Source organism: Oculina patagonica, chromosome 9 (assembly GCF_052425735.1).
Source record: "Oculina patagonica isolate OP01 chromosome 9, crgOcupat, whole genome shotgun sequence".
In the NCBI taxonomy this organism is placed as follows: Eukaryota; Metazoa; Cnidaria; class Anthozoa; order Scleractinia; family Oculinidae; genus Oculina; species Oculina patagonica.
The window spans coordinates 15,180,386-15,201,897 of NC_135766.1; the positions used below are offsets into that span (position 1 = coordinate 15,180,386).

At 39.8% G+C, this 21,512-nt stretch overlaps 2 protein-coding genes across 4 annotated transcripts in view; one reads left to right on the forward strand and one right to left on the reverse strand.

Moving 5' to 3' along the window:
* Positions 1-190: 190 nt before the first annotated feature.
* On the forward strand, positions 191-14,005 carry LOC144666810 (acetylcholinesterase-like). Of its 3 annotated transcripts, none has more exons than XR_013573234.1 (8): positions 191-890; positions 4,266-4,445; positions 6,095-6,252; positions 8,294-8,398; positions 9,726-10,185; positions 11,877-12,118; positions 13,215-13,464; positions 13,991-14,005. XR_013573234.1 is itself a non-coding variant. In XM_078528215.1 (7 exons), exons 1-7 carry the CDS (start codon positions 295-297, stop codon positions 13,349-13,351), a joined length of 1,878 nt encoding a protein of 625 aa, XP_078384341.1. In that variant the 5' UTR covers positions 225-294; the 3' UTR covers positions 13,352-13,644. The 3 variants fall into 3 exon arrangements, 1 of the variants encoding a protein (XP_078384341.1); XR_013573235.1 differs by lacking the exon at positions 13,991-14,005 and adding an exon at positions 13,718-13,732; XM_078528215.1 differs by lacking the exon at positions 13,991-14,005 and having other exon boundaries at positions 225-890; positions 13,215-13,644.
* A 4,701-nt stretch (positions 14,006-18,706) lies between these two features.
* Positions 18,707-21,512, reverse strand: part of LOC144666795 (serine/threonine-protein kinase ATR-like) — a 75,909-nt gene continuing 73,103 nt past the window's right edge. Inside the window, exons 68-70 of the mRNA XM_078528182.1 lie at positions 20,824-20,938; positions 20,286-20,393; positions 18,707-19,870 (exon numbers count right to left, since the gene is read on the reverse strand). Coding sequence (XP_078384308.1) covers positions 19,811-19,870; positions 20,286-20,393; positions 20,824-20,938 — 283 coding nt within the window. The 3' untranslated portion in view covers positions 18,707-19,810. The remainder of the gene's footprint in view (positions 19,871-20,285; positions 20,394-20,823; positions 20,939-21,512) is intronic.

A 21,512-nucleotide genomic window follows, 5' to 3' on the forward strand; every position in this document is an offset into this window, starting at 1 on the left:
CTCATCAAATCCTTGTGGATCTTGCATTTTCTGGACTTTTGCCTTTTCTTCTCCTCGCAGATCAGTTGTTTTTAATCTATTTTTATTTTTTAAATTTATTTACGGTATTTGTTTGTTTTTTTTTTTTTTTGTTTGCGCGGAACCTCCCCTTATTCCCAGGCGCTTCGAAACTTCCGGTTTAAACAGCCCATTCTCCCGCGCCGCCAAGTCCCGCGGACTTACAATGTACCAACGCTGCTGAAAAACCATCGAAAAAGACAGCCATAGAATTGTTCCTTTTGAACGGGAAAAGCTATGGCAAATTTCTTCGTGATGTCTCTTGGATTTCTCATTATCTTTTCCTTAGCTTGTACTTCAGCACTAGCTGCGTTAGTCTCGCCAATCGTCAATACAACTTATGGCTTAGTACGCGGAGAAGCCGTCGTTTTGAACACAAACAAGACCCTCGTCCACTATCTTGGCATACCGTTTGGCCACGTAAAGAGATTTGAAGCTCCTGAATCACCGACGCCGTGGAAAAATACTCTGAACGCAACTTCTTTCGGCAAGTCTTGCCCGCAAAATCCCAACTTTTTCGTAAACTCCACAAAAGACACAGATGAACAATGCCTCACGATCAATGTTTTTATTCCACAAGACAAAGCGAATCCAAATACTTCTTTGCCCGTCATGGTCTGGATTTACGGCGGTGGATATAATCAGGGTGGAGCTGGCATATCAATTTATAATGCTGCTTATCTTGCAACTGAAGGGGGAGTCATGGTCGTTACTTTCAATTACCGTGTTGGTGTGCTAGGGTTTTTATCGACTGGAACAAAAGAGATCCCCGGAAATTTTGGGCTTTTGGATCAAGTGAAGGCTTTGCATTGGGTACACGATAACATAGAGGGGTAAGGTGTTTGTATTGCTGTTCTTAAGCTTTAAAAACTCTGTAAGAAAAACGAAGGTCGGATATGCTTGTTCTAGCACGAGGAAGTCACATGAAATATTGATAGTCACCCCCTGCCTGTGGGGAGGTGGGGCTGGTGGGGAGGGTAGAACTAGCCAAATGTTGGTGGGGGCAAACATGTGCTTGAAGGCAAAACTGACCTGCAAAGTTACTTGCAAATAGATACTGTTTGCCAATAAAGGCATTTCAAAGCTACTGTACATGTTCTTATTGATCGGCCATTTATTGCTAGAAGCACAGTGGGTTAGTAGGGGGGAGGGGGTATAGATCACGTTTCATGGAAAATAAAACTGCCCTTTCACAATTCATGAGTAAAAAAAATCCATAATTCACATTTCACTAACAATAAAAATGGCTGTTTAATCACGGATTACAAAAGTGGGGTGATTTTTTCAAATATTTCCACCAATGAGGAACCTTTATTAAATTATGATCTAGGTTGGGGTCAGTGGTGCAAGGGCACCCTATATCCTGGTCAACACATTCACTGGATAGTGATTTATTCAGTGGATAGCATTATGCACCCATATGTATTGAGCAATTGGGCACAGATGAGTTGGTGAGGTCTATATCTACACTTCTAGTACAATTTCTTATCAGTTGAAACCTTGTTGCGTTTCAAACACTTTTTGGAATTGGACTGTGTGAGAGACTGATGAAAAACAAGTTCGTACAACTAGCTTCATATGTGACACATCCTGCCAAGCTACAAAACTCAATCAAATGAATATATTTCAAATACAAAATACTCTTTCTTTACCCTATCCCTCCTTCATTTGAGCAGGGCTTGAAAAAAACTTATCAAACTCATTGAACTCTTTCTTGTCACGCACGGCCATTTACCGGTCCTTTTGGACCGGTAGCGCGGAAATTCCTAGAAAATTTGCCTTACTTCCGTTTTCCTCCAAATTTGGAGAACAAGAAGCTGATATGATTAGCCAATTACAGAGCGATTTTGAGCCAGGACACTTGAATGTGCTTATAAAACCAAATTGATTGCAAGGCTGGTACAACGGCTGGAGGGCAAGATTTATTGGCCAATATATTTCAACTAGCAGAGCTAGTCTTCTTCAGCTAGTCTTCTTTCATAATATAAGGAAAAAACGGCTCTAAAATTTGAATTTGAATGTGCCTGAATGTGCTTTTTCATGACCAATTTTTCACAAAACATGACTCGTCTGAGAATTATAAATCAACATGGCGGCCGAAGTGGAGTGAGCTTTTACAGCTTTTGAAAGCCAGTGAAGATAGGTTTTGAGGAGGAAGTTGTAAGTTTTGTAGGGATTATGCAGTGAGTGAGTAGCTGCACGTAACTTGATCTCTTATTAGTCGTTGCCATGGAAACTGAAATGCGATCCTTCTGTTTACGTAAGAAAAAATAATTAATTCCCTGTTTGGTCGATTTTTTTTGGATTTCAGGAACAATTTTGTCTTAGAATGTTCACGGAAAATGATTACTTGGACCTTAAAATTTACACAGTAGAGCGTTTTTGCACTATTTCAGTTTTGCCTAAATTTTGTGACTTATTTTTACTGATTTTTTGTGATTCAATTTTTTTTTGAAACGTTTTAAGTATCATGAAGGAGATTATATTTTTTCTAGAAAGCATATTTTGTGCCCTTTCAAATGAGATATTGGAGACTTTATAGCTGTAAATACTTTTGGAGTTATTAAATAAAACGTGCGACATGGTCAATTTTGTATTATTTTTGTTGTGACAACAATGAGTTAAGGGAGCATTCATTATTTATGCCAGGGGGTGGGCCGGCAAGAATTGAGGGGGGCCATGAAAAATCCAGGATGTTCTGAGGGGGGGGGGGTCACCCTCAAATGTTGCAGACAAAGAGGTGGGCTATCTGTTTTCTTATTAGTTAACACTTGTATTCAATTATGTATTACAGTATTTATGTCGATACAAAAAGCAGTCTTGATTTCGTAAAAATGATATTGCAATGTTGTGTCCAGATCATGTTTGGTGGAATATAACGGGCACCAGGGGAGTTTCCTCCGTATTGTTTTCACTCTCTGAGCTACTGTCAGGGGTGTAGCCAGCCTATAGGCCTGTGGGCCCGGGCCTACAAAGTTCACAACCCACTCGTATTTTCAAAATGTGCGATAGAAAAAATTCAGGCTAAAACTCTTTCAAGATAAATTGAGAGCAATTTGTTACGTACGTTAGCATTTATGTTTCACAACTACCCTTTCGCGATGAGATCAAGGCTCTACTATGACTATTCTAGCAGGTGCAAACTCAGGAGCCTTCAAGGTGGCAGACAAACGCACAATGGCATGCGCTGTAAAAACAAGAGTGTTATTTTAGAATGAGTTTATACTGGTGCAATTCCTTCCTATGAAATGTTATAATTTAGGTGCTGTGAAATACACAAGACATCAGCAGAAAGTGAAGGAGAAAGCCTATTTGCAGTGATTTTGGTTAAAACCGGTTACTGGCAGTCTACCAACACCTGTAGGGCCTCTTACTGCCATCTGTAAAGATCTCATTTATAAGAATTGCGTCTAAAAAAGTTCAAAAAACCTGTTCTGTGGTCAATAAAAGTAATCATCAACCACACTTTTTTGATGCCCAAAAGGCTGGAAATTGCATTTCCGAGCTTCTGCATTTCAAATCTTTCTGGGGGAGCATGCCCCCAGCCACCCCCCTCCCCCTTAGGGAAAAGTCGGTTAAGGTGTACGGTTATGGTGGCCTATTACACCACCAGAAGGTAGTTATGAATAGTGTTATCCTTTTTTTTGAAGAGCCTTGATCCAAAAAAAAAATTCCTCGGCGATCCACCTCAGTCTGCCCAAAACCTTCGAAAAGCAATTGACCAGGCCTACAACTCTCCAAAAAGCTGGCTACGCCCCTGACTGTAGTGCACAAGAATGATGTCCTCTCCTCACTGTCACTTTATCCTTCACTAGTGTTTTCGTCACTAGTTTGTATCTTGGCAGCCCACCCCTTGGCATAAATAATGAATGGTCCCTAATAACTAATTCATCAAATTAAAAAAAGGAAAAACAAAACCTTAACGGTAGTTTGGATAGGTGATCTTAATTAGCATAGATTTTTATGATTTTATTTCAAGCAATCAGTCAGTCAGTCAGTCAGTCAGTCAGTCAGTCAGTCAGTCAATCAATCAGTCAATCAATCATTTTTATTCGCTCATAATAAGAGTACAATCATTTCATTCAGTAGTTTACATGCAAGCTCTATTGAGCGATTTCCTTGTTTTCTACCTACCCTGAATGATTAGACAGGACTTTTCTGAGTCCTTTCTGCTGCAAAAAAATAAACTTTAAATTGCTGTTCAACAGGTTTGGAGGAGATCCAAAGAAAGTGACGATCTTTGGTGAGTCTGCAGGTGGATCAAGTGTCGCTCTTCACATGTTGTCTCCACTGAGCGATGGGCTTTACAGCAAAGTCATTCTTCAAAGTGGAACAGCAGCAGCTACGTTTTCTGGTATAGATAACAAAACAGCCATAGATTCGGCAAGGTAGGCCACAGTTACACCATAACATGCCTGCATATCAGATTTAAACATTTTATTTATTATACTACATGTATGACTATTTATACCTGATTGAAGAATCGTTGACCCATGAAAAGGATAAACCGTGAACGATGCAACCCAAATGTTTACTGGGAAATTGGAAAAATAATAGTCATCTTTGACAGAATAAACATGATAATAAGACAGGATGCATAAATCATGCTCTTAAGACTCTCAAAAAAAGAAAATATCTTGATTATCAATAAAAGGAATATTACTTTGCTAACCAAGGCTATCTACCCAGAATACCATTGGGTCATATCGTTCATGGTTTATGCTTTTCACAGGGTCAACGTTTCTTCAATTAGGTATATACAGACGTGGTGGATGTTTTACCGTGATAAGAACTTTTGTTAAATACATGTAGCGAAAAATTTTTCCCAACAGCACATGCTCTTATTGGCCAATTTGAGGTCACATGACATCTAACAATAATAACTGTTGAGTGGGCAACAGGGTTACAGTGCAATAATGCCCGCCAATGACCTCCATTTTTCTAAGTCTTTGCCATGCTGTATAACAAATCACTAAATGACTGATCCTTCGGGAAACCAGTTAATTTTGTTTCCCTCGAATCTAATATTTCCCTCAGCTTCACCTCGTGAAACATTGAGATTCTCGGGAAACAAAATTAACTGTTTCCCGAAGGATCAGTCATTAAGTGCATATTATTGACTGGGTAATTGTTGTGAGGTACAAATTAAAATACTTTCAATCTGAAGGACACCTAATGCTGAGGCTAATTGCCAGAAATATGCAGTGGGGGGTGGGGGGACGGGGTGGAATTGCGGTGGAGATTTTTCAATTAAGTGATAAAAATGAAATGACCCTCTCCAGGTATGGGATTAAAATGTCTTGACCGATCCACTAGGGCTTGCCCTAAAGTATTATGACCCTCCCCCAGCATAAATAATGGGCACCCCACACTTGTTTTACAGCAGTAGAAAAAAAATTTAATGTTCCGGCGAAGCAGAACAAAAGAAAGTTTTTGGTTCAATGCTCCTGTCTTCTAACATGGGCATTGTTGATATGTCAAAAGTTTAGAGTACGCATTCTGCCTCATGTCTCTTTCAACCTTTTTTCGGTGTGTTGCTTGGGTAAAGGTTTTTTTTTTTTTTTTTTTTTTCCCCCCACAGGGGGGATTTTGATAAAAAAGGGGGCATCACAATTTGAATTGATCTATCAAAACTGACAAGTGGAGAAGGAGCTACTTATAAATTCTTTGAAAAACAATTGGGACATATCACCCTTCTCCACAGCAAGGTGGAAGAAATTAATAATCAGTTAACAGAATTAATAAAGAAAAGGGCTCGCAGAAAAGATATCAGTCTCACCGTCTCGCGAAGTCTCGGATTACATGTGGCTCTCTTAAGAAACTTCCTAATAAAAGTGCTTCCTAACATAGTAAATATACGAAAGACATTATGTGAACTGCGGTTGAAACTCGAAATGAGTGAAATGATCTTTGCAGTGTAGAAGCATTTAATTTAACAGTGCTTCCTATAACACTAAACTAGTGAAGAAGGATTTAATTTAGTGAATACCGGTTTTAATAAAATCAACTTGCTTACAAGTCTATTATCTTTCAATAGAGCTTTTGCAAGCCATCTTGGGTGCAGCATGTCAGAATTAAAGAGATGCTTATTGAGTAAGAATGTCAGTGAGATACTGAAGGCCCAAGAAAGTACGCTTGGTGATGCTGTAACATTACACCCTATTTTGCCTGTTGTTGATTTTAACTTTCTACATGGTGAGTTTGCTGAAAATAAATAAGTGTTTTTTTTTTTTAAAAAATGAAAAAAATAAAAAAATAAATAAGTAAAAAATAATAAATAAAAGGAAATAAAAAGTTAATAACCTGCAAGTGCTGTTGCAAGGTGGAATTCTAGGTATGCAAAGCGTGTGTGGTGATGAGGACTACACTGTTTGTAGCTATAGCCCAGGGGGGTGGAAAGAAACAAGGTCTGGGACCGAGTAGCGATGCTCTCACAACTTGCAAAGCGATCGATTCACAATGTAGTCAGCGGTTTTTGGACGATGATGCAACAGGCAATCTTTTCCCGCAAAATGGAAGCTGCTGTGCCGTGGAATCACTTATTATAAAGGGGTTCAATTCTCTTAACTAAAAATCTAAAAGCAGTGTGTTTATCCGAAAATTTCGTCATCGTCGTGTAGTTTTAAGAACGCAGAATTTTGTGATTCCGTGCTACTTTTCAGTGCTGAAATGCAAATTTTTATACCACGATTTTCAACTGGCCCACATGGGGATTGTAAAAGAAGTAAAACAAAGAAAGACCAAGTCAACAAACAACCTCGAAACAATAGAGCAAGAACAATAGCTCCGACCAGCGCGGGAATATTCGATCGCCACGTTTTCATTACCATTCCCGTGATGGTTTTATTTCATAACAAACACCACATATTGACACCAAGAACCTTTCCGGAGAAATATTCGCTGCTTTAAAGACAAAACTTAGAAAGTCTTTTTTATTACTACATATATAAAAAAATCGAACTCTCTCACTGGTCCCATGTTGTTATTGTTTTGGCAAGTTCACAAAGAAAGGAGCTGCTCATGCGCCTTAGAGACATCCGCTGACTACCGCCCCGATGATTGCTTTGCAAGTTGTGAGAGCATCGCTCAGATTTCATATAAGAGAATGTATGGGAAGTTGCTTCTCCCCCCCCCTGCTATAGCCATTTGCATGTATTGCACCAGTCCTATGTTGGTGTTTTTCATTTGCTGCTGGCCCTTTAATGAACTATTACCAGCTGAAAGACCAGTAGATAGTTGTTAAATGTTATCAGTCGAAACGGAATAATGAGCGCTCAAGTTCTTTTTTTACAACTGATAATTCGGACCATCTTCCTGAATTTCCTCTCAGTCCCTTTAGTATGTTCACAGATCTTCTCTCTCTGAATCCTTCATTTCTCCTCTGGGAGAATAGCCCAGGGGGGTACTCCGGCTTGTAAATGACGGGGATGATCAAAGGATTTTTTTGGGTTTGCAGAAATTTTCAATTCCGGAATTTTTTTGGGTTGGAAAATTTGGCAAGTATTTTTTTGGGTGACTTGATTTAAATAGGGGATTTTTTTGGGTATTAAAAACATACCTAAGTGCCTTGGCGTATTTATGGTATGATGAATAAACAAACACGAGCGTTCAATTTTTTATGGTTTTCTTTGTGTTATATTATTGCCCCTCCTGGCAATTTAGGGGTAATTTGACAAGGGATTTTTTGGGGGGTTATTGGTCCAGGGATTTTTTTGGGTAATGTCGGAAGACTAAGGGATTTTTTTGGGTCCTGATTTTTGCCTCCATTCGATCATCCCCGTCATTTACAATACGGAGTACCCCCCCCCCCCCTGGGGAGAATAGGGCCTTTGACCAGTTTCCTCCACTCTACCCTGTCTTCTGCAACATTGACCGCCTCTGCCCAGATCTTCTATTATTATTTAAATCACAGAGATCAAATACAACAACAACAACCATTTTATTTCGCCAAAATAAATAGAAATAATTACAGCATAAAATAAATTAACTAAAATAGGCAAAAATACTACCCAGAATAGAAATAAACTAAGCAAGCTGAGTAGTTAGAAAAAATTAAATTGCTTTGACTAGGTTGTACATGACTGAAAAAGAAGACGAAAGTAAAATAAGACAAGTAAATTTAAGAACTCTTGTTATAATAAGTAATGTTTTTTTTATATCATAGAACATTAATTTTGCTGAATGAATATTTTGAAATTTTTCACCAACTCAGAGAACTATACTTTGTGCTTTGCAGATCATCCTTTTAATCTTCTTGTCAATGGAAAGTTTAATTGGACTGTACCGGCAATGATTGGCGTCACAAAGAATGAAGGAGGATTGTTTGTTCTTCCTGTTCCAGGTAAAAGAACACCGGTAATGAATGAACGAACAAATGAATGAGCAAACAAACAAACAAACGACTAAATAAATAAACAAAATTATCATGATCTTAATTCCCTTGATCTGACGTTTCCATGCAGAGGTTTCACTAATGTCCTTTGCTGAGCCATTATCAAACACTTCTCCCCACTAACGGTTGCTTAAACCCAAGCCAAACCGTAAAATTCCGGTTAGAAGCCCCCCCCCCCCCGGTTATAGGCCCATCAACCTGGAAACAAAAAAATACATCCGGTTATAAGCCCCCCCGGATATAAGCCCCCCTCTATCGGATGACAGTACTGAACAGGGCTAAATGTTGCTTTTTTGTGCATTTTTAACTTTAAAACGTATTTCGATCAACACTCCCGAGGCTCGTTTCGAAACGTTTTTTTCCTTCCGCTTAAAAGCCCTCCCGAATATAAGCCCCTCTGCTTATAAGCCCACCCAAAAACCCTTACGAAGTTGTATAAGCCAAGGGCTTCTAACCGAAATTCTACGGTATTCCTCTCCTTTGTTGTGACCCCAGTAGCTTTGAAACCTATCAGGGGAAATGGAAATTGCTTTGAGAAATCGGGAGGTTCGAGAAATTGGGGGTAAAATTACAGAGAAGTGCTATCCAAGGGACAGAATGTGGGAAAAAAGACTTGGTAGTATTTCTATTGCACTATGGTATTTAATTGTTGTAAATCGTTCAGACGCTCTGATGTCTCAGATGTTTCAGTTTCGTAAATAAATGTATGTTAGCCTGAACTATTGGCCTGGCCCAGTGTAGCTTGGGATCTGTACACCATATTCAGGCAATAGCACTATATACACGTCTGAGCGATTCTCTAAGAACCTGGCACTTGCCACCTTAAACAATCTGGGCTACTACAAGTCTCTTGACCTCCCCCCCCCCCCCTGGCTGGAGATTGTCAGGTCATGAGCCCACCTGACACCTGCCACACCAGCAGGGTGCCTTCTCTACAGGGAACCCTCAAGCAGTGTCATTCAAAATATTCACATTATCTACACAAGGCATTCAAATTTCACACAAACATGCTCCAAGGGCCCAGCAGTCAAACACCCTCCCCTTCCCCCAGCTTTTGATAGCTACTTACCAGCTAGGCACCAGTGGATAGCCCAGGCCCTGGGCAAGGTCAACACACCCTGCTTGTCATTAAGCCCCCCCCCCTCCCCCCCATTAGTTAAGGCTGCTGGCTGGGCTTGAAGTCCTGCTTCGCCCGAGTTCAAGCGAAAACCTTGAGGGCGAGGTTTCTGCAAATTCACTGAGACTCAACTCATGCAACAATATACTTGTTTTCTAGGGTTATCAAAGGGAGTGCCTGGCATTGGCAAATTTGGAATTAACAAAACAACATTTGACAGCCTCGTCAAACATGGACATAGATTTGTTTACAACCAAACACGGAAAGTTTTAGATGCAGTAATTTTTGAGTACACGGATTGGACAAACCAAACCGACCCATTTGTCCTCCGTCAAAAGTACATTGACGTCATCTCTGATTCATTGTTTAAGGCACCTGCTGTGCGTTCAGCTAATGTCTTTGTCAAAAACAAAATAGAAACTTACTTGTACTGCTTTGATCATTTGGTGTCTTCACGCTTTCCACCTTGGGCTGGCGTTGTTCATGGTGGTGACCTTATTTACGTGTTTGGTGAACCTTTTCTGAAGTACGATAAAAAGAAGAATGTTAGTGATCAAGGTGTGGAAATAACTTTCTCAAAGCAGGTTATTTCCTTGTGGAGTGGCTTTGCCAAGACTGGGTAAGTTTTAACTGCTGAACTTATGTTAGTGCTACGACACTGTAAATACTACATGTATCATAAAAAATTTTATTATAATCAATTATATGATGACAACAAGTCGAAAACGTTCGGTTCCTTTTTAAAATTTTATAACCTTTTTTTTAGCCTTGTAAATAATTACTTTTTTTAAATTATATTATAAATTACATATAATGTGTTGTTTTGGAAAATATCCATACCCCTCCCATGGAAGGTTTCTTAATTGGTTTGAATCCCCCACCCCTCTGGAAATTCTGGACATTCCAGTATAGCCCCATACTTTCCTTTTAAAAGTTTGGCTTTTAAAACCCTCCACCCCCTCAGAGTGTCCAATGAACTTCCATGGGGTGGGTATGGATATTTTCTGGAACTGCACAATGTTATGTAACGAGTCACTGTGCCTTGACCAGTTCACAATCATAAATTTCATCCTTTAATACAAATTGTTAGTTATAAGTCAGCATTTGAACCAGGCTAGTCCTTATTTGAGAGGACGTAGTGTAAGTTCTGAATTTATTCAATGAAAGTTAATGAATGTGTTATAACAATGTCATGCATCAGGGACGGGAGGCAAAGTGGCTGAACCTGGATTGAGCAGTCCATGTGTGGTCCTTTACTGACCCGGTTGACCACTGCATTGTGTCTTTCTCTCACCGTGCATTTTTCTATCCAGGTGTGTAAATGGGTACTGGTGAATTAAATGATGGGCTACCCCTGCAGTGGGCCAGACTAGCATCCCATCTGGGAGCATAGAAATACTCCTACTTCAGTTTGTGCTAGGGAAGAAGTTAATAGCTAGTTAATTCTGTTCCCAGGCTGGCTTTGTAGCACCCAACGTCAAATTCCTACTACATGTAGCCCTGTCAATGATTGATATTAACCAATAAGTGCAGAATCAGTTGGAGAATAATGCATCAAACTGTGGTACATGTACACGTAAGCCAGAGGAGGGGGTAGGGGTATTAGGAAAGCCGGGCATATAGCCTGGCATTTGAACTATTCAAATGCTGAATTTCAGGGTATTTGCTGATGGTCAAAAGAGTCACTAAACATCTTAAAAATTTGTTTGAAAGTCCACTAAAATAGTCAACTCCCAAATAAGGACAGATGGTTGCTGTTAGATCGCCCACCTATCCCCTGCCTCTGGCTTAACATAAGCCGTACTATGTCTTATGTTAATTAGCTTATGGCTTATGTTAAGGCTAAAGACTTATGGCTTACCATAAAGCAAAAGCCTCCTTCTAGCTCAATATAAGCAAAAAAACTTCCATCAGCCATACAGACAATGTAACATGCAGCAGTTAAATGTACTAGCCATCATTAAAATACTAATACATGTATTACCGTGAAATGGTGAAGTCTATATTCGAACGTTTAGTGGCCCATTAGGCTGGAGCTTATCCCAGTTTCTGTACCATGGAGAGACAAGGAGTATTTCTACTCCCCTCTGGATGGGATGCTAGTCCATTGCAGGGTTGCCACTAGCATTAAATTTGCCGGTACCCATTTATACACATTAATTTTTGGAGGGAGGCACTATGAAAGTAAAGTGTTCTGCCCAAGAACACAGTGCAGTAACTACTAACAATCATTTAATGCATAATATCGCCATTTTTAATATTGGTATTTATGCAAATTAAATTTTGATGGAGCTTAATTATTTTATACAGAAAACCAACAGATGCAGCCAAATGGCCAGCGTATACCCTCAAAGATAAACAGTATATCTCATTGAGTCCATCATCTTCCATTCAGAAGAACATGCTTCCTGAAAAGATGGCATTTTGGAATTCATTTGTCCCTTCCTTGACAGAACCACAACCAACCATGGCAACTATTAACCCAATTACAACAAAACCAGCACCAGTTACTATAGGTCCAACAGCGCAAAAACAAGCTGTTGCTAGCAAAGGTAAGGATATGTGTAGCCTCAGGTGGCACTACAGTCAACTTTCTAAGACAGATGTCAACTGGGACTGGCTCCAACTGTCCGTCTTAGAGAGGTGTCCATCTTATAGGGAGTCAAGTTAAGTTGCAGTAAAATGATTTAAAAATGACAGGGACAGGACCATTACCAGGCATCCATTTTGAAGAGGTGTCCATTAAGCGAGTTGACTGTGTTGCCGTTAAGTTTTGAAAGTAATGATCCCTCGCCTAGAAAGGAGCATTAAAAATTCATGGACCTTGTTAACAAATCCCACGTAGTCTTTGAAACCGATTCAAATGATGTTTATTTAAAGGACCTATTCTGATGTAATATGAATTATCATCAATCCTTTATCCGATTCCTAGCTAATTCCTTATGCAAAAATTTCCCTCAAAACAGATTTTTTTTTTATCAAATCACCCATGGTGCTGCTTTTACCCATATTATTAACACACAAGTATTTTTGGAATCAGGGATTTAAAATTAATCCAGGAGCCGTGAAAAATACCTACAGGTCTGTTGCATAAATTTCACAACCTATGCATGCGAGGGTTGTCCAAACCGACCGAGCTGCAGGAGTGGAGAAGTGACCGGAGAAGAAAGCAATGTGAGAAGAGGGGCCGCGAAGGCGGGCGACGAGCGTATGAGTGGAGAAAACCATTGAGGAAATTAAGTAGGTTTTAAAGATCTTTCCTTGACAAGTACCCACCTAAAGAAACAAATATTTTTGCCAGTTTCAAGTCTTAGCTACATATTCCTGGGAATACCAAAATTTTCTAAGCCACGTACAAAATGATGGCTCGTCCTTAGAGGCATTCAGTTGTTCTACTAAGTGCTTGTTTATTAAGGTGGTTCACAATACTTCAGACTCCTCATTGGTTTGCTGCTTTTGTGTTGTCTCTGAGTTTTTAATGCCAGATTTTCATTCTCAGTTTTAGGGGTGAGTGTGTAGCAAACTAACTGAAGGCCTGCTAAGATGCACATTGTCTTGAAAACTGTTCAGACTAGTAGTTGTGGCCTTGTCAAGTCTGTTGTTGTTCTTCCTCATGACTTGTTTCTATTGTGATTCATTTTCTTTCAGCAACTGAGAATGCCCTGATTGCTGTAGTCGTGGTTCTGGCAGTTTTTGTCGTTGTTCTTGTGGTGGTTATATGGCGTATCAGAAGCAAGCTGCAAGATGCCGTCTCCGACCCTGGACCAACCACCAGGCTAATATAGTTCCAATGATGGTCCAAGTACCAGTCTAGTATAGATCCATTATAAGTAGCATTGTAGGATTTTGCTTAAAGCTAACCTGTCCAATATAGTTCCAACCCTGCTGCAATTACCAGGCTAATAATTATTGTTCCATTACCCTGGTCCAAGTACCAGTCTTTTATAGTTCCATTATCAGTATAACATTGTAGGGTTTTACTAAGCTAACCGTTCTAATAATTATAGTCCAATCCTGGTGCAAGAACCAGGCTAATATAGTTACAACCCTGATCGAGGTATCAGTCTAGTATAGTTCCAACATATGTAGCATTGTAGGATTTTACAAAGCTAACCCATCTAATATAGGCCCAACCCTCATGCAAGTACAAGGCTAATATTGATCCAACCCTGGTCCAAGTACCAGCCTAATAGAGTTCCAACCCTGGTCCACGTACCAGCCAAATAATTGTTCCAACCCTGGTCAAAGTACCAGCCTAACATTGTCCCAACCCTGGTCAAAGCACCGGTCTAATATTGTTCCAATCCTGGTCAAAGTACCAGCCAAACATTGTCCCAACCCTGGTCAAAGAACCAGCCTAACATTGTTCCAACCCTGGTCAAAGTACCAGCCTAGCTTTGTCCCAACCCTAGTCAAAGTACCAGGCTAATATTGTTCCAACCTTAATCAAAGTACCAACCTAATACTGTTCAAACCCTGGTCCAAGTACCAGCCTAATATTGTCCCAACCTTGGTCAAAGTACCAGCCTAATATTGTCCCAACCCTGGTCAAAGTACCAGTCTAATATTGCCCCAACCCTGGTAAAAGTACCAGCCTATTATTATCCCAACCCTGGTCAAAGTACTAGCCTAAATTTGTCCCAACCCTGGTCAAAGTACCAGTCTAATAGTTATTGTTCCATTCCTGGTCAAAGTACGGCCTAACATGGTCCCAACCGTGGTCAAAGTATCAGCCTGACATTGTCCCAACCCTGGTCAAAGTACCAGCCTAACATTGTCCCAACTCTGGTCAAAGTACCAGCCTAACATTGTCCCAACCCTGGTCAAAGTACCAGCCTAACATTGTCCCAACTCTAGTCAAAATACAAGCCTAATATTGTTCCATTCCTGGTCAAAGTACCAGCCTAACATTGTCCCAACCTGGTCAAACAACCAGCCTAATATTGTTCCAACCCTGGTCAAAGTATCAGCCTAACTTTGTCCCAACCCTGGTCAAAGTCCAGCCTAACATTGTTCCAGCCCTGGTCAGTCCAGCCTCTTGTCCCCCCGGCATCCACCCTTTTCCACCGAACCCCCCCCTCCCCCCCCACCAGCCTAACATTGTTCCAACCATGGTCAAAGCACCAGCCTAGCATTGTCCCAACCCTGGTCAAAGAACCGGCCTTATATTGTTCCAACAGTATAGTGTTAAATTGAGTGCTTTCTGACCCTTGCCAAGTAACTGTTTATCATAGTTCCAACAATTGTAAGGTTTTTACTAAGCTAATGTAGATCCAACCCTGGTTCAAATACCTGTCTCACATAGTTTAAACATTTGCTGAAATGAAGGTTTAATGTTGCAACAAGGGAAACACTCTCTCCCGCACTCCCTGGGGAAAAAACTAGACAAATATAGTGCCATTCCTGCTAACATAGTTTCAATGCTGGCTTTAGTACCAGCCTAATATATTTCTAACATTTGTAGCATAAATTTAAAGTTGATAATGTCATAAATTATAAAGATAAACCCTCTTTCCTCCTGGTTCACATACCAGACTGAAATGGTTCTTATATAGGTAGCATTGTAGTTTTAATCTAACTGTAGTTAGTTTTTAATATATAAGATGTTTGATATAATTGTAGTTAGGTTTAATAGGTTATATGTACGTTGTCAGTGATAAAGAAAATGCTAAATTAAGTTAAAAAAATACGATTATAATCATACGTGACAATTATGGACATTTTATATTCCTTTTGTCCTTAAAAACAAAATGACGATAATTCCTTGAATTATGCAATTCTGTTGAATTTTCAGACTTGTTTTTTTTTCCTTTTTTTTACATTCTTCTTTATATCGGATTTTTTTTTAATTTGTAAATGCGGTTAGTATGAAGTCGTTAATTTATATTTTTTTCACTTGTTGAAACGCGATTAAACAATCAAGATTGACGTTGACTTCGAAAATCGTAAAGGTTATCAAAATAATTTCTGACTTGCGTTTTGTTTAAATTTGTTATCATTTGTTACTATGTTTCATGTGACTTAATATTGCTTTGCTGAAACTCTGGTAATAAAACCTTGATTTACTTTAATTGTGGCCACTTCTTGCTATTATAGTAGACTAGAAAGTCGTCAATACCATGTTACAATTTTCTGAAAAACAACAATTGCCAAAGTACCTTTGCGTTCATTGAATAGTTTCATCATCAATTCGTCAATAGAAAGGTAGGCGCAGGGGAAACTAACGCCAATTTCGTAATGCGTTTGTAGTTAGATGGTCAACGAAAAACGGCTATAAAATTTTTATTTCATTTTTCTTGATAACCAGAATATTTATAGTGTACAGTAAAAACCCGTGAGTAAGAACCTAATATTTTTAAAAGAACCTTTGGCTAAAATTTGCAAGTTAGACCCCCCCCCCCCTCCCTTTTTAAGAGCCTATTTAGCCTAAAATTTGGAAACTTTTTTTTTTCTAAAATTGATTAAAAATGTTTACTTTTGGGAAAATAATTTGAACAAGGCATCACTGTGCATGAATATAATGTTATGTTCTGAATGATTAGTGCTTCACGTGCCGTTTACATGAACACTTAGGTGGTATGCAAATTTTATACAAAGTATAGGCCGAATACCACTAAAAGTTCTAAAGCAACAATGCGAATTTTTCTTCAGAAAAATAAGAACCAAAATAGCCTAAATTTGTGTTAACTTCTATTTATGTAAGAACCTGTTTAGGCTAACCTGAAAAACGTTAAGCTCTTACTCGCGGATTTTTACTGTATTCCAATTCTCAGTCCTACTAGTTTCACAGTATTTGCGTCTGTTTTGCTAGTCGTAACAAAACCTATGGTCAGTGCGCAGGAAAAGCTGTTTGAAACAAAAAAAAGACTCTTGTCAGACTTAATCTGTTTCTCGAAGCTTGCAGTTTTTCTCGAGTTTCCTTCTCCTAAAAGAATGTACTATTCTTTGAAGTTTATGCGTGGACTATCCTTGCGACTGCATCCCCAGGAGGCACTGCCTCCACGGACGTTTTGTTGGTCCGTTCAAAACAGTGCTGTGCTATATATAGCTATTCTGAAAATATTCTGGTTTCAGGTAAATTGTGAAATGACATTTTTCAGTTTTTCAAAGAAATACCAAAAAGCTCGGACCAACCAAAAAAAGTCTTAAAAATATAAACCAAGGCGAGCTTGTTTTCTATATTTTATGCGGGGAAAAAGGAAAACCAACCGGAAAGTCCGAAACCCATGGGGGGAACTCACACCGGGTTTTCAGTATAGGGGGACGGACGGGAAACGCAAGGAAATCACCATCGCATGGAGGGATCAACAAGGAATGCGCTAGGATTGCAGGAGGTAACCTACATGGACTCCAATCGTGAACGCATGGGACGGCGTGCAGCTGAACGCACGGGAAATGCAAGGGAACACGCGGGTGTTGCGCTGAAAGGAAATGGGGAACATCGAAATTCTAACGGAGTTCTACATAGAGAGTCGCACGGGAAACGCAAGGGAACACTCGGGGGATACGCGAGTAAAGTAGGAGGGAACTCAATAAAAATCCATGGGGTAACCTACGGGGGAAATCATGGTGGAGCCCAAGGGAATGCAAGGGAAATGCGCGGTAAACGCACGAGGGAACGCACAGTCTAACATACGAGCTAGCACATTGGTTAACCCACAGCGATGCCCGAGCAAAGTAGGAGGTGATCCACCGGAAGCCCATGGGGGCAATCAATAGGAGAATGCACGGGCTGCGGAACGCACAGTAGAACGCCTAGCGGGACGGATGGGAAATCTAAGGGAAATGTATTTGGGAAGACGAGAAAGCACGAGAAAAGGGAACGACAGATCACTCGTTCTTATGCTGTCGTCAAAAGAAATCGCCGTTGAATAAGCACGAACACAAGAATTTTTTAAAAATATATTCCTTCTCGAATTATGTTTATTACATCCCCCGCCTCTTCATTTGGACACAGGAATATTTCCACGCAAGTTGGAAAATTTCATTAATTTTAATAGATAAGTGTATTTTATGTAACACTGTTTACATCGTGCAACCCCGGTATAACGAATAGCTAACTGAACTATATAATGTACATAAGAACCCCAAAATTTCACTTGTCTCTCTCCCTAGCTTACAGGGCCGTAGCCAGACTTTTGGCAAAGATGAGGGAAGAACACCAAATGCGCGAGCTGGCCCAGCTCGGGTAGGGGGTCTGGCGACACGGTCCCAGAAATATTTGAAATCTAGAACCTCTAAAACGCTATTTTCTGCAATTTTCAGTTCATAAGATATTTCTTCAGAAAAATTAATCTCGTTCAACTGGGGATTATTTTCCCAACTAAACGTGCTTTGTTTTTAATTTTGGGTTAAAATCTAAACGACACAAGTGCCACGTCTTGCCTCTTGCTAGTTACGGCCCTGACTTACACTCCATAAGGCTGTTCGTTATACCGGGGTTGCGCCTAAACATTAATATAAACTATATGCTGTCGAGGCAGCAGTGTTTTTAATGTGCAAACCTCAGCAACTCGTCAAATCTGGGCCTTGGTAAACTGGGTTCTACCGGACATTTAGTATACTTTTTACGGTGCCGGCTCTCGTACTCGCTTTTTGTGTGCAAATCTGGTCCCACGAATAGGAAAATAAATACTAGTTATGCAACGCTTTCGAGTGGTATACTATGGAATATCCCACGAGTCACTTGTTTTTTCTCGGTATACACACGAGCCTTTAGGCGAGTGTGTATGCCAAGAAAATACAAGTGACTCGTGGGATATTCCATAGTATACCACAAGAAAGTGTTGTGTAACTATTTTATACCATGCCATAGAAAATACGCTCACTAAATTTCGTCGAGAATACAGTCGCAGCGCACTATGGGAAGGTTGGGTTGAATACCGTCGAATATACAACGGCTTTCCTGTATTCTGATTGGCTGTATTTTCTATGGCATGGTATAAAGAACTATATGGGATGGTTCCTCCCGGAAGAAGTACTTTTTTCAGGCTATAGGCATATAAAATAGTAGGGAAAATATCATGTAGGTATTTCAACCAAACGACCTTTCAAAATATCTCGAATAACCCAACGAGCGGTAGATTCATTTAATCATTAAAGTATTTAAAGGCGTTATTTAAGTGATTTTTTTTTTAAAAAAAAAGAGAGAGATGCAGTGTCCCTTTTGTAGGTAAGTGAAAGCGGAGTATAATTTACAACTTTCTACCGTAGGTATACGAAAGGGTTAACTTTTCTGTCGAATATGGTATATGAAAGGGTTTTAACCTCGCGGGTGGGGAAACCTCCCTGTATTAAAAATATATGGGTATCCCCCCTTCCCGGCTATAACCTGAACGATAAAGACATACACTCAACGTACGGCGACACGAATACCGGCAATGTTGGACATATAAAACAGACAAAATTATTGTCACGATACGAACTATTCCGTAAGCAAAAACACTGAATAAAATGAACCAAGTCTGTAAAAATGAAAATGCGATAAACAAACACAACCAAATCTTTCACATTGAACATTCGTTACACCAGGATTGCACTGTTACAGTTATCTATAATCTTGATATGGTTCTGTTAAGACGTATTCAAGAGCGCAAAGCGTACGATCTAGTGAAAATCAAACTGACAGAGTCGTAAGTAGAGTTTCCGACTTCTTCTCCCGCTTATGAGCCACTGAAAACTAGATTGTCGGAGTCCCAAGGAGAAAGAAAGTACTCGGAGGGCCTGAGAGCCAGTATCGTGATGGTTTGTACCATTCTCATCCCCAGAGCCGCTTGCTCCCTCTTAGCCGGCAGAGCCTGGGGCACGAGGAACAAGTGGCATTGGGGACACATGAGTTTGATTGACAAGATTTTTAACAAAGAGAATTGAAATCTAGCCAATCAAATCAACCATAGTAAAATCCCTTACAACAAAAGGTTTTTTTTTTTATAAACGGTTGATTTGATTTGACAAATTTAAATTTTAATTCTTTAAACTCCGATTCCATTGAGCTTATGACACTGGTTACGACTCCAATTTTCCCCTTACAACAAAGGGGTTTTTATAACGGTTGATTTGATTTGACAAATTATTATTTTTTAGTTTTTTCTACTCCGATTCCATTGAGCTTATGACACTTCTTACGACTCAGATTTTCGATAGGCCATAAGCCCTCTTATGACTTCAACTCTGACTACCACTTTGTCGCTAGTTGAATACAACCTTGAAGCCTCTGATGGTCAAGGCAGTTGTCCCGGTTGTCTCTAAAGATATGGTGCCCATCCAATGTACATACGGCTCAAATTGTCCGCGCTTGTAGCTTCCTGTAAGATGAAATGAGATTCGGTTGCTCGACATAATATTATGTTCATCTAAGCAAAGGAACAATGTCGAACCACAAGAAGCTGAACAATAAAACTCGAAATAGTGGACATTTCTATTATGGACAAATGTCAGATTTGAACGTATGTTCGGGGATCGGGGTATGGGGGACTTCTCTAAAAAACATGACGGTGTATGCAGTACCTTTTAAGGGGTAAAACTTGTCGATTGGTATCGCTTGCCTTAGAGTGCTAATATGTTTAAAATGAATTTGGACCACGTCCACAAAACGAGATTTTAAGGGGTTATTTTACCAAAAGTATTGTAGAGGGCAGTCCTCCCTGCTTATCACATGACTACTTCCCACATCGATATCTCTGGATTATTTTGTCGCTACAAAAGAGTAAAGCAACTCACATTGATAAGATAATGAACCTGTCCTTCAATCGACAGAGGAATTCTAATCCTGTTGTTGCCTTCAAAACCTTTGATCCGCTTCTCAATGTCCTTCAGGATTTTAACACCCTAAAAACAGAACAATATTTATTCCTTAGTTCAAGTTTACAATAATTATCGCTCGAACACACCGCGTTACATTGCGTGAAATATTGTCGCAGGCGTAGAAAACAATTCCACTTCTGTTTGACCGAACAATTTCGGGATATAAACACCGAGCAATTTAGTCTTTGTGTGCAATGTTATGTATAAGCGAGTTGTCTATGGTTTTCTTGGAATAACAGGAAAACCCGGCTAAACGTATGAAAAACTGTACTAGCTGAGGCTCGCCGGGAAATCAACGCAAGCAGTAAAACAAAAGAAAACCTGTTCGATGAGTCGGTTGTACCCTCATTTCCTAGTACCGTTGCTCTAAATCAGCGCAACCGTATTCTACTTCTAATGTTTTTTCTCTCAAGTTAAGCTTTCTTTAAACAAGTTAACCATTATGCACACTTGCCTCTTCGTTTGTTACTTCGCCAGTCTCCTTGTTTTTGGACGCTTCAGCAAGTAATTCTCTTCCTTTTGTCCTCTGCCATTCCACAAGAGGATCGTAAATGAACGTCCGCAGAACACTATTACGGAAACGAAATATTTCATTGCATTAAAGCATTTCAACATAGTAATAACAACATATTCCACTTTCTAACTGGTAAGCTAAGGACGTTTGAATGAACCTCGACCGCAAATAAGTGCTTGTCCTATCACTTAGACTTTGGTTATATTTTGCCTATTGGTTGTTTACTTATAGAAACGTAAATTTTGAAAGAAAATATATGTACCGCCTCCTGGTTAGCTAAATTGGTAGAGCGCCGGACTGCTGTGCGGGAGGTCGTGGGTTCGAACCCTAGACCGGACCAACACTCAGGGTCTTAAAATAACTGAGTAGATTGTGCTGCCTTTGTAATAACATCTGCAAATGGTTAGACATGTCAGTCTTCTCGGAAAAGGACGATAAACCGTAGGTCCAGTCTACTGTCTCTTCAGTCTTGTAACAGGGGACGTTAAAGAACCCACACACTATTCGCAAAGAGTAGGGCACGAAGTTCCCAGTGTTGTGGTCTGGTGTGTAAAGCGCATTTGAACGTATGGAAAATGCGCTATATAAATGTATTATCATAATCATGTAGGTTCTCCCTACAAGTTTAG